Consider the following 14,482-nt stretch of genomic DNA (forward strand, 5'->3'; position numbering starts at 1 on the left):
CATTTTTTTTTTTTTTTAATTTTTTTTATTTTTGAAAATTTTTTTGAAAAAAAAAAAAAAAAAAAAAAAAAAATAAAAAAAAGGTTTAATATATTTTTTTTGATCACTTTTAATTAAACTGTTTAAAATAAAAAAAATAATAATAGGAATGGAATCAGTTATTGGACAAGTAAATCAAGTAATTAAAACTACATTAGGACCAGAATGGGATTTAAGTTTACTCATTAGTAAAGCTTTAGGTTATGGAATTATTGCAGGCTCATTATTATTAAAAGTACCACAAATACTTAAAGTTGCAAGTAGCAAATCTGCAGAATCTTTATCTGCTTCATCAATTGCCATGGAAAATATTGGGTATGTTAAAAAACATATATATATATATATATATATATTTTAAAAGATTATAATTAATTATTAATTAATAAATTATCATCACCATAATCGAAATAGTTTCACAATTTCACTCCTTGCAGGTTATAAATTATTGAATCCATTTTCAACCTATGGTGAAAGTGCATTCATTTTAGTTCAAAATTTCTTCCTTTTAATTTTAGTTTTAAAATATACTCAAAAATTAAATGCTGTCTTTTTTACTGGTTTAGCTTTGTAAGTATTATTTATATATATAAAAAAAAAAAATAAAAAAATAAAAAAAATAAAAAAAATAAAAAAATAAAAATTAACCCATTCCATCCACCCATCCATCGATCCATCAATTTAATATTAAACAGATATGCAGGAGCTGTTTTTGCTGCATTAAATTATGTCGATAACGATGGTTTCAATTTATTATTGGTAAATTTTAAATTATATATTTATAGATATATATAGATATATAGATAATGATCATTATATTAATATAGGGAAAAATTAATAATCAATTTATTTTTACATACTATAAATATATATATAATAAATAGAAACTCAATATTCCATTATTCATTATTAGCAAATTCCCACAAATCATTACCATCATCAAGAATAAGAGTGTTGGTCAACTTTCATTCATTACTTGTTTCTTAAATTTGGCTGGTAGTTTAGCACGTGTTTTCACAACCATCAAAGAAGTTAATAATCCAGTTAGTAAGTATTTAATATTAAAAAAAAAAAAAAAAAAAAAAAAAAAAAAAAAAAAAAAAAAAAAACTTACTTTTTTTTTTTTTCTTTTCCTAATAATTTTTAGTTTTATTAAGTTATGGAATTGGAAGTTTCTTAAATAGTATTATTTTAATCCTCTTCTTTGTATATGGAACTAAAAAAGTACCAGCAAGAAAACAAGTTGGTACTAAGAAAACAAATTAAATTAAAGTTCTTAGTTGGAAAAATAATAATAATAATAATAAAAAAAGGTTTTAAATCAATTATTTGTGTAGACTACTATTTACAATTTATTACTCTTTTCGTGTTTTGTTTTTTTTTTTTTTTTTTTCTTTATATTATAAATTTTAATTTATGATCACTTCTTATTTCTTTTTTGGTTGTTGAGTTTTTTTATTTTTTGTGCTATCTTCTTCAGCTTTTAAGACTGTTAATTTGCCATTGTTTTTCTTTAATCTGGTAGTCATTTCAGTTTCAATCTTTTGAGTGATAGCTGATTCTAATTTTCTATTTACTTTAGCTTTGGCTATTGAAATGGCTGATTTATTAACTTTTTTCTTTTTATTTAAACCAACTAATTAAAAAAAAAAAAAAAAAAAAAAATTAATTAGTTATTATGTAATAAATATTATTATTATTTTTATGATTTTGTTGTAAAGTATTTTGTACCTTTAGAAACTTTATTGGTTGCACCAGCTTTTTTAATTTTTAAATTTGATTGTGCCATTGTTGTGTGTGTATGTATGCGTATAGTTGGGAAAAAAAAAAAAAAAAAAAAAAAAAGAAAAAAAGTTTAAAAAACGAAAAAAAAAAAAATTTTATTTTCACTTTTTTTTGGAATAAAAAAAAAAAAAAAAAGAAAACTATTTTTAAATAATCAAATAATTATCTTTCTAATTAAGTCATTTTATTTTTATCTTTTTTTTATTTAATAGTTTTAATTTAATTTGTTTATTTTTATTTGTTTTATTTTTTTTTATTTTTTATTTTTTATTTTTTTTTTTATTTTATTTTTTTTTCAAAATTGTGGTGTGGGTGAAAAAAAAAAGAAATATATTTATCTTTCATATTTTCTAATTTTATAATCTTTTTGTAAAAATAATAAAAACAAGAAACATCCTTTTTTTATATTATTTAGGTATTATTAATTTGATTTATAATAAATTCTTGAATTAATTATGTGAACTTGGCCATCCACATTTTTTTTTTTTTTTTTTTTTTTTTTCAAAATTGTTTTTTTTTTTTTTATTTTTTTTTTTTTTTATTTTTATTTTTTTTTTTTTTATTTTTTTTTTTTTTTTATTTTATTTTTTTTTTTTTTTTTTCTCAATCATTTACACATCATTACTACATATATACTTTTTTGACCCATTTATTAAAGAAAAAAAAAAAAAAAAGTATTTTAAATAATAATAACTTTTAAAATTAAATAGTTTTTTTTGTTTTTTTTTTTCAAATAATAATAACTAATAATTAACAAGTAAATAAAATTTTTAGAATAGTAATATTATAATAGAAAAAAAAAAAATTAAAAAAAAAACAAAAAAAGAATAAGAATGAGTGAATGGGTACCAAACCAAGATGGTTTAAAACAGTTAGTTTATGTTTTAAATTTATCAAATTCAACATCAAGAGAAGTTCATGACCAAATTAGAGAGGTAATTATTATTATTATTATTATTATTATTATTATTATTATAATTTTCATTAGTTTTACAAAAAATTTTTTAATCTTTCTCTCTTTCCCCCTTTTTTTTTTTTTTTTTTTTTTCTCTCTCTTTTTCTCTTTTACACAATTACCAATAAAATAATAAATTAATTTATATTCATTACTAATTATATAAATAAATAAATAAATACACCTATTACAACAAATATAATTATAATTTATTTTCAAATATTTGAAAAAAACATAGGAATTAGATAAATTCCATTCAGTACCAGATTATAATAACTATCTAACACTTATATTCAAAAGTAATGAATTACAACCACATATTAGAAGTGTTGCAGGTTTAGTTTTAAAGACTAATATCAAACAATACTTTGAAAAAATGCCAAGAGAAGTTCAAAACTATATCAAAAGGGAGATTTTACCAGTTTTATCTGACCCAGATGCTTCAGTTCGTCATACAGTTGGTAATATCATTACAAATTTAATTAAAAAGAGTTGTTTTTCTGTATGTATAAAATTAATTTAATATTATAATATTAAATAAATATAAAATATAAATACTAATTCTTTATTATTATTATTATTATTATTAATTTATTTTAGGAATGGCCAGAATTATTACCAGCATTAAATTTAGCATTAGATAGTAATAGTCAAGATTTAATTGAAGGTTCACTTTATACATTATCATTGTTATGTGAAGATTCAACTAAAAAACTTGATTCAGATGATAGTGGTAGAGCATTGAATCAATTAATTCCAAAATTGATTATGTTTTTCAAATGCAATAATGCAGATTTCAGAAAGAAAGCATTGGTATCCATTTCCTATTTCATTATTAGTATGCCAGGAGCATTGCTTATCAATATGGAAGCATTTTTAAAGGGTATCTTTTCAATGAGTGAAGATCCATCAGAAGCTGTTAGAACCAATGTTTGTAAGACATTGGTTACCTTGGTAGAGACAAAGATCGAATTTTTACTACCATACATTAAAGATGTCATTCAGTATATGTTACATGCTACCAAAGATAAATCTGAAGAGGTAGCATTGGAGGCATGTGAATTTTGGACAGCAATATCTCAAGCTGAAGGTTGCAGAGATTTATTAAGAGATTATTTACCAGTATTAGTACCAATTCTATTGAATGGTATGGTTTATACCGAACAAGATTATGAATATTTAGATCAAGGTGATGATTCAATGACACCTGATAGACCACAGGATATTAAGCCATTTATAGCATCAACTAAATCACATGGTAGTGGTAGTAGTGGTGGTGGGCAAGATACAGGTTTTGTAAATCCAGATAATAATAATAATAGTAACAATAATAATAGTAGCAATAATAATAGTAGCAATAATAATAATAATAATAATAATGAGGATGATGAAGAATATAATGATGATGATGATGATGACGATGATGATGGATTTGAAGATGAAGCATGGACAATTAGAAAGAGTTCAGCTTTTGCAATTGATGTTTTATCAGGAATATTTCCAGATGCAGAATATTTATCAGTTACATTACCATTGATTGAACAACGTATGAATGAACAAAATCCATGGCCAGTTAGAGAATCGGCCATTTTAGCATTGGGTGCAATTGCAGATGGAAGTAAGAATGGATTGGCACCTCATCTTTCAAAAGTAATACCTTATTTAATCAATACATTGAATGATCCAAAACCATTGGTACGTAGTATAACATGTTGGACATTATCACGTTACTCCTATTGGATTGCACAAGCGGATGGACGTGATTACCTTCATCCATTGGTTGTCAACTTGCTTAATCGTATCGTTGATAACAATAAAAAGGTTCAAGAAGCAGCATGTTCAGCATTTGCAACATTGGAAGAGGAAGCTGATCTCCTCTTGATACCATATCTTCAAATGATTTTGGTCACATTTGTCAATGCATTTGGAAAATATCAAGCAAAGAATCTCTTGATTCTCTACGATGCAATCTCAACATTGGCCAAGGTGGTAGGTAATGAATTGAATAAACCAGAGTTGATCAATATATTGGTACCACCACTCTTACAGAAATTCAATGCATTGGATGATTCAAATAAGAATCTATTACCATTGTTGGGTTGTTTGAATCAAGTTTGCTCCTCCATTGGTGCAGGACTTCAAAATTTAATTTCTTTGTTTTTCAATCGTTCAATTAAATTAATTGAAGGTTCATTACAAGCTCATTATAAATATAATAATCAAGATCAAAAGGGCTCATCATCGTCGTCTGATCAAGATTTCATTGTTGCAGCATTGGATCTCTTACAAGGTCTATCCGAAGGTATTGGTACATCGATCGAATCACTCATTCCAAATAGTAATTTACCTCATCTCCTCTTACAATGTATGAATCTTCGTGGCTCCGATGTTTTACAATCAAGTTTTGCACTTCTTGGTGATATGAGTAAATTCTGTCTCATTCATTTCAAACAATACATACCAGACTATTTAAATATCCTCACAAACAATCTATATCCAGAGTATTTATCGGTTTGTAATAATGCAAGTTGGGCAATCGGTGAAATTGCCATTAGAATGCCTGATGAAGTTAAACCATTCGTGGTTGCAATTCGTGACCGTTTAATTTCAAACATCAATAAAGTCAATTTAAATCGTGGTGTACTTGAAAATACCGCTGTAACCATTGGTCGTTTGGGTATCGTTTCACCTGCTGATATCTCTCCATTTGTCGACAAGTTTATTCAATGTTGGTGTATGGCCATTCGTAGAAAAACTGATGATATTGAAAAGGATTCAGCTTTTCGTGGTATGTGGTTAATCATTAACAATAATCCAAATGGTGCTTTACGTCATTTAGTTTACATTTGTGACGCTGTTGCCTCTTGGGATAAAATGCAACCTGATCTCTATGAAGCTTACTTTAAACTTTTACATATGTATAAAACTAGTATGGGTGGTGTTTGGGCTCAATTCTATAATCAATTTCCAGAACAACTTCGTGAAATTTTAAATGAGAAATTTAAATTGAATCAAGATATATCTCAATAAATAAAAAAAAATAAATAAAAAATAAAAAATAAAAAATAAAAAATAAAAAAAAAATCAATAAATTAATAAATAATAAATAATAATAATAATAATAATAATAATAATAATAATAATAATAATAATAATAATAATAATAATAATAATAATAATAATAATAATAATAATAATAATAATAATAATAATAATAATAATAATTTAAAAAAAAAATAAAAATAAAAATAAAAAAAAAAAAATTAAAAAAAAAAAAAAAAATAGATCAAATTAATTTAATCACAAAATTAATATTTAATCATAAAATAATAGCCAATAATAAATAATAATAATAATAAATAAAACAATGGCTATAATAATAATATAGCTATTTATAAAAATAATTTTTTTCTTTTTTTTTTTATTATTTCTCCGATCGGCGTTCTATTTTATTTTTTAAAAACAGGGTTTTTATTTTTATTTTATTTTGGTTTTATAAAATGGTTTTTTTTTTTTATTTTTTATTTTTTTTTTTTTATTTTCCCAAACTGCAATTTTTTTTTTTTTTTTTTTTTTTTAAATTGCTTATTTTTTTTTTTTTATAACTTTTCCTAAAACAAACGTTTATAAAAAAAAAAAAACAAATAAAATTAAAATGACAGAAAATATTAATGAATTTAGAGTTAATAATTTTGGAGCAGGACCAGGATGTATTCCAACTGAAGTTTTATTAGAAGCACAAAAAGAATTATTAAATTTTCAAGGTTGTGGTAAAAGTATAATGGAAGTATCACATAGGGGTAAAGAATTTGAAGGTGTAATCAATGAAACCAAATCAAATTTAAAGAAATTATTATCAATCTCTGATGATTATGATATATTATTTTTACAAGGTGGTGCATCATCTTTATTTGCAGGTATTCCAATGAATTTATGTGAAAATGGTGTTGAGGATATTGTTGATTTCATAGTAACAGGATCATGGTCAAAACAAGCCTCAAACGATGGGAAATACTTTTGCAAAGTTAATAAAGTCGTTGATATGGAGAAAGAGAAATTCCTAACTGTTACAGAGCCACAATCATGGAAATTCTCACCAGATGCAAAGTATGTCCACTATTGTGATAATGAAACCATTCATGGTATTGAAATGCCAATTTCAACACCTGATCATTTACCATCAAATCTTATCAAAGTTTGTGATATGTCTTCAAACTTTTTATCAAAACCAATCGATGTCAATAAATTTGATTTAATTTTCGCAGGTGCTCAAAAAAATGCTGGTATCTCTGGTATTACAATAGTTATAATTAAAAAATCTTTATTATTAAAAACAAAACCAAATGTACCTTCAGTTTTTAATTTTTTAGTAAGTTTTAATTATTAATTATTAATTATAAAAAAAAAAAAAAAAAAAAAAAAAAGTGTTTAGGTTGTGATTTTTTTTTTTTTTTATTTTTTTTTTTTTTTTATTTTATTATTTTTATTATTAATTATTTATTAATTATTTATTAATTATTATTTTATTAAAAAAAAAGAAAAAAAGTCAAAATAATTCATTAGATAATACACCACCAACATTTAATATTTATATTACAGGATTAATATTGAAATGGATTATTAATAAAGGTGGTTTAAGTGAAATTGAAAAATTAAATATTGCAAAAGCACATGCACTTTATGAATATATTGATAATTCAAATAGTTTCTATAAATGTTCAATCGATAAGAACTATAGATCAAGAATGAATGTTGTATTTAGAATTCAAGATGGTAATACTGAATTGGAAGAGAAATTCATTAAAGAAGCTTCAAAAGAAAATATCACCGATATTAAAGGTCATAGATCTGTTGGTGGTTTAAGAGTTTCTTTATATAATGCAATCACTATTGATCAAACTTTAATTTTAATTAATTTTATGACAAATTTTCATAATAATAATAAATAAAATTTAAAAATAAAAATAAAAATAAAACCAATAAAAAAAAAAAAAAAAAAAAAAACCAATTACAATATCTTTTTTTTATTTTTTATATACACTTATATTTGAATATTATTTATTTATTTTTTCATTTTTCATTCTATAAAAGTGAAAGATTACCAAGTAAATCTTCTAAATCATCAATAGTTTTTGAAATTGTATTATTATTATTATTATTATTATTATTATTATTATTATTATTATTATTATTATTATTATTATTATTATTATCATCATTCATATCATCATTCATATCATCATTCATATCATCATTATTATTATTATTATTATTATTATGAATTCTTTGTTGAGGATGCTCAAAATTATAAATGATTTTTTTTATTTTTTCTTTATCTTTTTCACTACCAGAAACATTTACATAATCAATTATACTCTTTATGATTTGTCTTAATTCATTTTCTAATCTAGTTGCTTGTTGTTGTCTTTCAAGTTGATTAGTTGTTTTAATATTATCAAACATTCTTTTTAATCTTGAACTTGCTAATTGTAATGCAGTATTATTGTTATTATCTCTTGTTAATATTGATTGCTGTTGTTGTTGTTGTTGTTGTTGTTGTTCAATATTTCGATTATTTTGATTATTATTATTTTGATTATTATTTAATATCATTGAAACAATATTTGAAAAACCATTTATTGAAGCAATATGTAATGGTGTATTATTATTTATATCTTTAAGTGTTGGATTTGCACCATTTTCTAATAGGTATTTTACAACATCTTGTTTATTTTTACAAACTGCAAAGTGTAATCCACTTCTTTGTTTATCATCAACTTGATTAACATTTACCATCCCATTTTGTATTAAATAATCAAGTAGTTGTAAATTTGAATCACTACATGCTTGAATATATTGACTCCAAAAATTATCCATTAAAAAAAAAAAAAAATATAAATCTCTATATAGTGGTTGTTGTTGTTTATAAAAAAAATAAAACAAATAAAATAAAAAAAAAAAATTAAAAAAAAAAAAAAAAAAAAAAATTTGAAAATTAAAAAAGTGAAGTTATTTTTGGTTATTTTTTTTTTTTTTTTTTTTTTTATTTGATTTTTTATTTTTTTATTTTTTATTAAAATTCTCTTTCCCCAAAAATTTTTTCCATTTTTTTTGAGGGAAAAACTAATAAAAAATAAAGAAAAAAAAAAAAAAAAAAAAAAAATCAAAACAATTCCCACTTTGAAAAAAAATGAAAAAACAATTAAAAAAAAAAAAAACCTAAACCCAAATCCAATTTTAATACAAATGCTCGAAACTCAAAATCTATAAATTCCAAAATTTTTTTAATTTTTTTTTTTTTTTATTTCTTACTTGTACAAAAGCTCGGTTTTAGATAGATATTTTAATAATTGATTTTTATTTTTTTCTTTTGTTTTCGTGCAATGATTGGTTTTTATTTTAAAAATTTTTTTTCCAATTATTTTACCCAAAAAATGAGAAAAATCACAGAATTTGCGCTTTTGGATATTTTCATTTTGGAAAACTACGTCATGAAAATTATAAAATGATGAAATTAATCGGATTTTTTTATTTCTTTACCAAAAAATTTTTTTTTATAAATAGGGGATCGTTTTTTTAAAAAAAAAAAAAAAAAAATAATTTATTTAGTTAAACCAAAATAATTTATTTAAATCCATAAAAAATACAAAAAAATAATAATTATAATAAATAATAAATTTATATTATAAAAAAAAAAAAAAAAATGAAACAAATAATTTTCATTTTTTTAACTCTATTTATTTCATTAATATTTTCCGAATCATCTGTTTATAATAAATTTGAATTCTTAGGCGAAGGATGTTCAGATTTTGGTGATAATTTAACAATTTCAAATTGCCAACCTTTATGTACCAACCATTTTGCTTCAATTTCACCAAGTAGTTCTATTTCCAATGGTTTTGATATTATTTTATATAATAATTCAGATCAATCATGTAATGTACCACTAATTCCAACCTTAAATTTTACTTGTCTTGATAATGAGACTCCAGTTAAATTTGAAGATTTTGCAGTTATTTGTCAACAACAACAACCACCACAACCAGTATCAAAATTTATTAGTTTCCAATTTTTAGGTGATTCATGCCCAGATAATGGTGATTATTTAAATGTTTCTAATTGTCAAAATGCATGTGGAACTGATTTAATTTCAATTTCTCCAAGTCCAGATGTAACAGATGGTTTCATTGTAAATTTTTATAATTTAACTGATACTCTTTGTAAAACACCAATTGCTAATGATGTTTTCCAATGTCAAAATAATGTCAGTGAATCTATAATTAATGATGGTACTAATGAATTTGATATCTATTGTAGTACCACTGTTCCAACACCAGCTCCATTACCATCTCCTTCCCAATTTACTAGATTCTTATTGTATGGTGATTCATGTCCAGATAGTGGTCAATATTTAAATATTTCAAATTGTCAAAATACCTGTGGTACTGATCTCGTTTCAATTTCTCCAAATCCAACTGTTACTGATGGTTTCCTTGTAAATTTTTATAATTTAACTGATACTCTATGTAAAACCCCAATTGGTAATGATGTTTTCCAGTGTCAAAATAATGATACCGAATCAATAATCAGTGATGGTGATAATGATTTTGAATTATATTGTGAATATCCAGCAACATTATCCCCATTACCAACAAAAACTCCATCACCAACTCCTTCACCAACTCAATCACCAACTCCTTCACCAACTCCTGCCCCATCAAAATATAATGAGTTTGAATTATTGGGCGATAATTGTCCTTCTGCTGGTGATCAAGTTGTAATTGGTCTTTGTCAAAATGCTTGCAATTATAGATTGGTTAATATTATTCCAAGGGATGATGTTTCTGATGGTTTTATCATTGAGTACTATAATATTACTGATACTTATTGTCAAACTATTTTAGATACAGACGAATTCCAATGTTCTGCCAGTACTTCAGTTGTTGATTTGTTCAATATTAATTGTGAAGCTGTTACTCCTGCACCTCCATCTCCAACTCCAAATCCTTCAAATGGTAATATCTTTGGATTTTATGGTGATTATTGTCCTTCTGCTGGTGATAGACTTGAAGTTGGACTTTGTCAAAATGCTTGTAATTATAAATTACTTAGTATCATTCCTAGTGACGATGATAATGAATCTTTTAATGTTCAATACTTTGAATTAAATGATACCTATTGTCAAACCGTTGTTGATAATGATTATTTCGAATGTGCAGATGGTGAATCAAATATTGATGATTTCCAAGTTAATTGTTTAGTAACCCCATCACCATCACCAACTCAAACTCCTTCACCAACTCAAACTCCAACTCAAACTCAAACTCCAACTCAAACTCCAACTCAAACTCCAACTCAAACTCCAACTCAAACTCCAACTTCAACTCCATCAAGATATAATTATTTTGAATTCTATGGTGATAATTGTCCAGAAGATGGTGATTATTTAGAGGTTGGTCTTTGTCAAAATGCATGTGATTATTTAAGAGTTAGTATCATTCCAAGACAAGGTGTTACTGATGGATTTACTGTTCAATATTATAAATTAAATGATACAGTTTGTGATAATCAAATTGATTCTGATGTTTTCCAATGTTCAGGTAGTGCTTCATCTATTGATTATTTTGATATTTATTGTGATGTTTCTACACCATCGCCAACTGAAACAACAACACCAACCCAAACACCAACTCAATCTCCTTCAACATCAGAATATGATGGTTTTGATTTTTATGGTCAAGTTTGTCCAACCACTGGTTATAATCTTACAGTTGGAAATTGTCAAAATCTTTGCGACTATAGAAGAGTTTCTATTATTCCATCCGAAATAACTCAAGATGAATTCCAAGTACAGTTTTATCAAGTTTCAGATAAAAAATGTGCAAATGTTATTGAATCTTCATCATTACAATGCAATAATGGTGGTAACTCTACAACAATTGATCAATTTAACATTTATTGTGAAAAATCTTTTACCCCAACTAATACATCCTCTAATTCAAGCCATGAAAATATTGGTTATAAATTTGAAACTAATAATTTATTAATATTACTTTTATTGTTAATTTCAATTTTTATTTTTTATTAAATAAAAAAATATTTATTTAAATAAATTAATTATTATTAATATTATATGTTAGACATTTTCGCGTTGTTCATGTGATTAATAATTCTCTAAATTTTTAAACATTTTTTAAATTTTTTAAAACTGTTACAGTTTTAAAAAAAAAAAAAAAAAAAAAAAATTTAAATTCCTTCACCCAAATTTTTTTTTTATTTTGGTAAATAGATAGAAAAGGTAAGATTTTATCAAAATATAGTGTCATTTTTTCAAATTAAGTAAAATTTTATAAAAATAAGAAATATAATTAAAAAACAATAAAAAATAATTAAATATATTTAAAAAATGAATCTTGTTATAAATAATAAAAAACATATTTAATTAAATATAATAAAGGAAAATATAAAATAAAAAATAATATGTAAAACATTTTCTTTTTTAGTTTTTATTTTTTAATTTATTTTATATTTTATTTTTCCAAATAAAACTTTTTTTAAATTACAAACAGTGGAAATTATTCCCAACAAATTTGTAATGATGTGGAAAATATGCATATAAAGACAATATTAATAATAATAAAATTAAAAACCACACTGGTAGCTCTAATTAGGAAATCTACAAAAATTTCCTTAATTAATTTCAATTTTTTATATCAATTTCAGAACACATATTAATATTTAATTTATTATTATCAATTTTGTTTAAATTTTTTTTTTTTTTTTACCTGTGATCAGACCTTCAAGGAATGTCCTTGTGTCTTTTCGGCGGTGTTTGTTAAACGGTTTTATTTTTATTATTCAATTGTATTAAATTTTTTAAACTATATTATATTTTTTTTTTTTTTTTTTTTTTTTTTTTTTTTTTTTTTTTTTTTTTTTTTTTTTTTTTTTTTTTTTACTACTACTTAAATTGGAAGAGGGTTCGGAGCTGCTGGGGTTTGCCAGGCTTTGTTGAATTTGTATTTGTGAAGATCTTGATTGGTGTTTTTTAGTATTGCTTCGTCGTGTTTGATTTTCTTTAGTGTGATGAATTTTTCAGTTTCGATGAGATTTAGTTATTCTGTTTCTATGACCTTTTGTTCGAATTTTGGCTCTGGTTTGCTTTCATCAGTGTTGAACAATTTGTGACAGATTATCTTCCATAATTGGTGTGCTATTATTCCTATGAGATTGGGGAAGATTCTCTCAGTTCTGTTGTATTTTGATATGTCTAAGGTATCCATCGACCATCTGTGGATTTTGATGAATGATAATTTGTTAACTGTTGATATGATGGTTTTTTCAATATCTAGGATATCTTGGCATAGAGTGAAGAGGTGAGAATAAGGGTCTCTGAATAGGTGGCCACAGATCTTGCATCTGGTGTCTCTTTCGTGGTTGATACCTGGAAGTGATCTTGAGAAGAATCTGAAGAGGGTGTTTCTACCTTTTTGGTGAGAAATGCTGTTGATGTTTATGAATACTTTGGGTATTGCTGTGTTGTATCTCACCGCCCATAACTTCTGCCATTCTGTTCTTCTTGGTGTTGGGTGTCTGTCTTTGATCATGAGTTCGTAAATTTCTTTCAGTTTTAGTGGTTCGTCATTGTCGTTTCTTATACAGTCTGGAAGTTCATTTATCTTTGGATGGTTTTGGTAAAATTTGACTCTGAATACACCCCAGTGTCTGCACATATCGTTGAGGGTTGAAGTGTGGGCTTTTTTTCTACTTAATTGCTCCGTGTACCATTCTTGTAAGGTATTGTTGTTGTTGTTGTAGTTGTTATGGAGTAGCCTGTTCATGTACCAGATTTTGAATGCTATATGTCTTAGTTCTATATCCCATAATTTTATGCCTCCTTCTTTCCAATCTGCATATGCTCTGTCTATTTTCATCATAGTTTTGTATTTTCTCTCTTCTGTATATGTATTCTTAACTGAGGAGAATAAGAACCATCTGGTCATGTTAAATTTTGTTTAAATAAATAAAATTTAAAAAAGTTTCTAAAAAAAAAAAAAAAAAAAAAAAAAAATTGTTAAAAATATATGAGATAGATGGGGATCGAACCCACGACCTAACCCGTGTGAAGGGCTCGTGATAACCACTACACTACTTTCCCATAGGCTGGAATGTTATCCTAAAATTTTTGGGAATTTTTATGATTCTTTTGTAATAATTTAATAGTTAATATTAATCACTATCAATCGGACCGCATCAATAAAAAGAAGACTCGAAAAATTCAGCCACAACTGGAACTCGAAACTCATGACCATAAAAATCCCGGAACACTTCATACCATACTGCTCATATAACACCAACTACTCATAAAAAAAAAAAAAAAAAAAAAAAAAAAAAAAAAAATTATAACAATAATAATAATAATAATAATATAATAATAATAATAATATAATAATAATAATATAATAATAATAATAATAATATAATAATAATAAAAAAAAAAAAAAATAAGAATAACAAGAAAAAAAGAAAAAAAAAAAAAAAAAAAAAAAAAAAAAAATATACAAATAAACTCTCCTAGAACACACTCAAATTGAGTGATGTTATTAAAAAAAAAAAAAAAAATAATTTAATGTGAGAGACCCTGTAAAAAAAAAAAAAAAAAAACTAAAAATAAAATGAGATCTAGCATCTCAAGGAGAAGCAACT

General features: G+C 24.0%; 7 protein-coding genes and 1 non-coding gene across 8 annotated transcripts; 4 read left to right on the forward strand and 4 right to left on the reverse strand.

The window, feature by feature from the left end:
* Positions 1–148: 148 nt before the first annotated feature.
* mpdu1 (transmembrane protein) lies at positions 149–1,302 on the forward strand (the record flags this gene model as incomplete). The annotated part of the gene is made up of 5 exons (XM_001732904.1): positions 149–354; positions 451–606; positions 732–795; positions 921–1,083; positions 1,184–1,302. The coding sequence occupies 5 exons, from the start codon at positions 149–151 to the stop codon at positions 1,300–1,302; spliced, it is 708 nt and encodes a 235-aa protein (XP_001732956.1).
* Positions 1,303–1,463: 161 nt separating this feature from the next.
* Positions 1,464–1,825, reverse strand: DDB_G0269946 (hypothetical protein; the record flags this gene model as incomplete). The annotated part of the gene is made up of 2 exons (XM_641331.1): positions 1,464–1,672; positions 1,768–1,825. The coding sequence occupies 2 exons, from the start codon at positions 1,823–1,825 to the stop codon at positions 1,464–1,466; spliced, it is 267 nt and encodes an 88-aa protein (XP_646423.1).
* An 829-nt stretch (positions 1,826–2,654) lies between these two features.
* tnpo (hypothetical protein) lies at positions 2,655–5,806 on the forward strand (the record flags this gene model as incomplete). The annotated part of the gene is made up of 3 exons (XM_641332.2): positions 2,655–2,756; positions 3,015–3,278; positions 3,377–5,806. The coding sequence occupies 3 exons, from the start codon at positions 2,655–2,657 to the stop codon at positions 5,804–5,806; spliced, it is 2,796 nt and encodes a 931-aa protein (XP_646424.1).
* A 625-nt stretch (positions 5,807–6,431) lies between these two features.
* On the forward strand, positions 6,432–7,725 carry serC (phosphoserine transaminase; the record flags this gene model as incomplete). The annotated part of the gene is made up of 2 exons (XM_641333.1): positions 6,432–7,145; positions 7,315–7,725. 2 exons carry the CDS (start codon positions 6,432–6,434, stop codon positions 7,723–7,725), a joined length of 1,125 nt encoding a protein of 374 aa, XP_646425.1.
* A 133-nt stretch (positions 7,726–7,858) lies between these two features.
* DDB_G0269952 (hypothetical protein) lies at positions 7,859–8,653 on the reverse strand (the record flags this gene model as incomplete). Its single annotated transcript, XM_641334.1, has 1 exon — positions 7,859–8,653. The coding sequence occupies one exon, from the start codon at positions 8,651–8,653 to the stop codon at positions 7,859–7,861; it is 795 nt and encodes a 264-aa protein (XP_646426.1).
* An 826-nt stretch (positions 8,654–9,479) lies between these two features.
* On the forward strand, positions 9,480–11,864 carry DDB_G0269954 (hypothetical protein; the record flags this gene model as incomplete). Its single annotated transcript, XM_641335.1, has 1 exon — positions 9,480–11,864. One exon carries the CDS (start codon positions 9,480–9,482, stop codon positions 11,862–11,864), a length of 2,385 nt encoding a protein of 794 aa, XP_646427.1.
* A 1,027-nt stretch (positions 11,865–12,891) lies between these two features.
* Positions 12,892–13,779, reverse strand: DDB_G0269956 (hypothetical protein; the record flags this gene model as incomplete). The annotated part of the gene is made up of 1 exon (XM_641336.1): positions 12,892–13,779. The coding sequence occupies one exon, from the start codon at positions 13,777–13,779 to the stop codon at positions 12,892–12,894; it is 888 nt and encodes a 295-aa protein (XP_646428.1).
* Positions 13,780–13,861: 82 nt separating this feature from the next.
* tRNA-Val-CAC-1 lies at positions 13,862–13,934 on the reverse strand. The gene has a single exon. It is a non-coding gene; the product is annotated as a tRNA-Val (tRNA).
* Positions 13,935–14,482: the final 548 nt, after the last annotated feature.

The sequence above is a fragment of the Dictyostelium discoideum genome (genome assembly GCF_000004695.1).
Source record: "Dictyostelium discoideum AX4 chromosome 1 chromosome, whole genome shotgun sequence".
In the NCBI taxonomy this organism is placed as follows: domain Eukaryota; phylum Evosea; class Eumycetozoa; order Dictyosteliales; family Dictyosteliaceae; genus Dictyostelium; species Dictyostelium discoideum.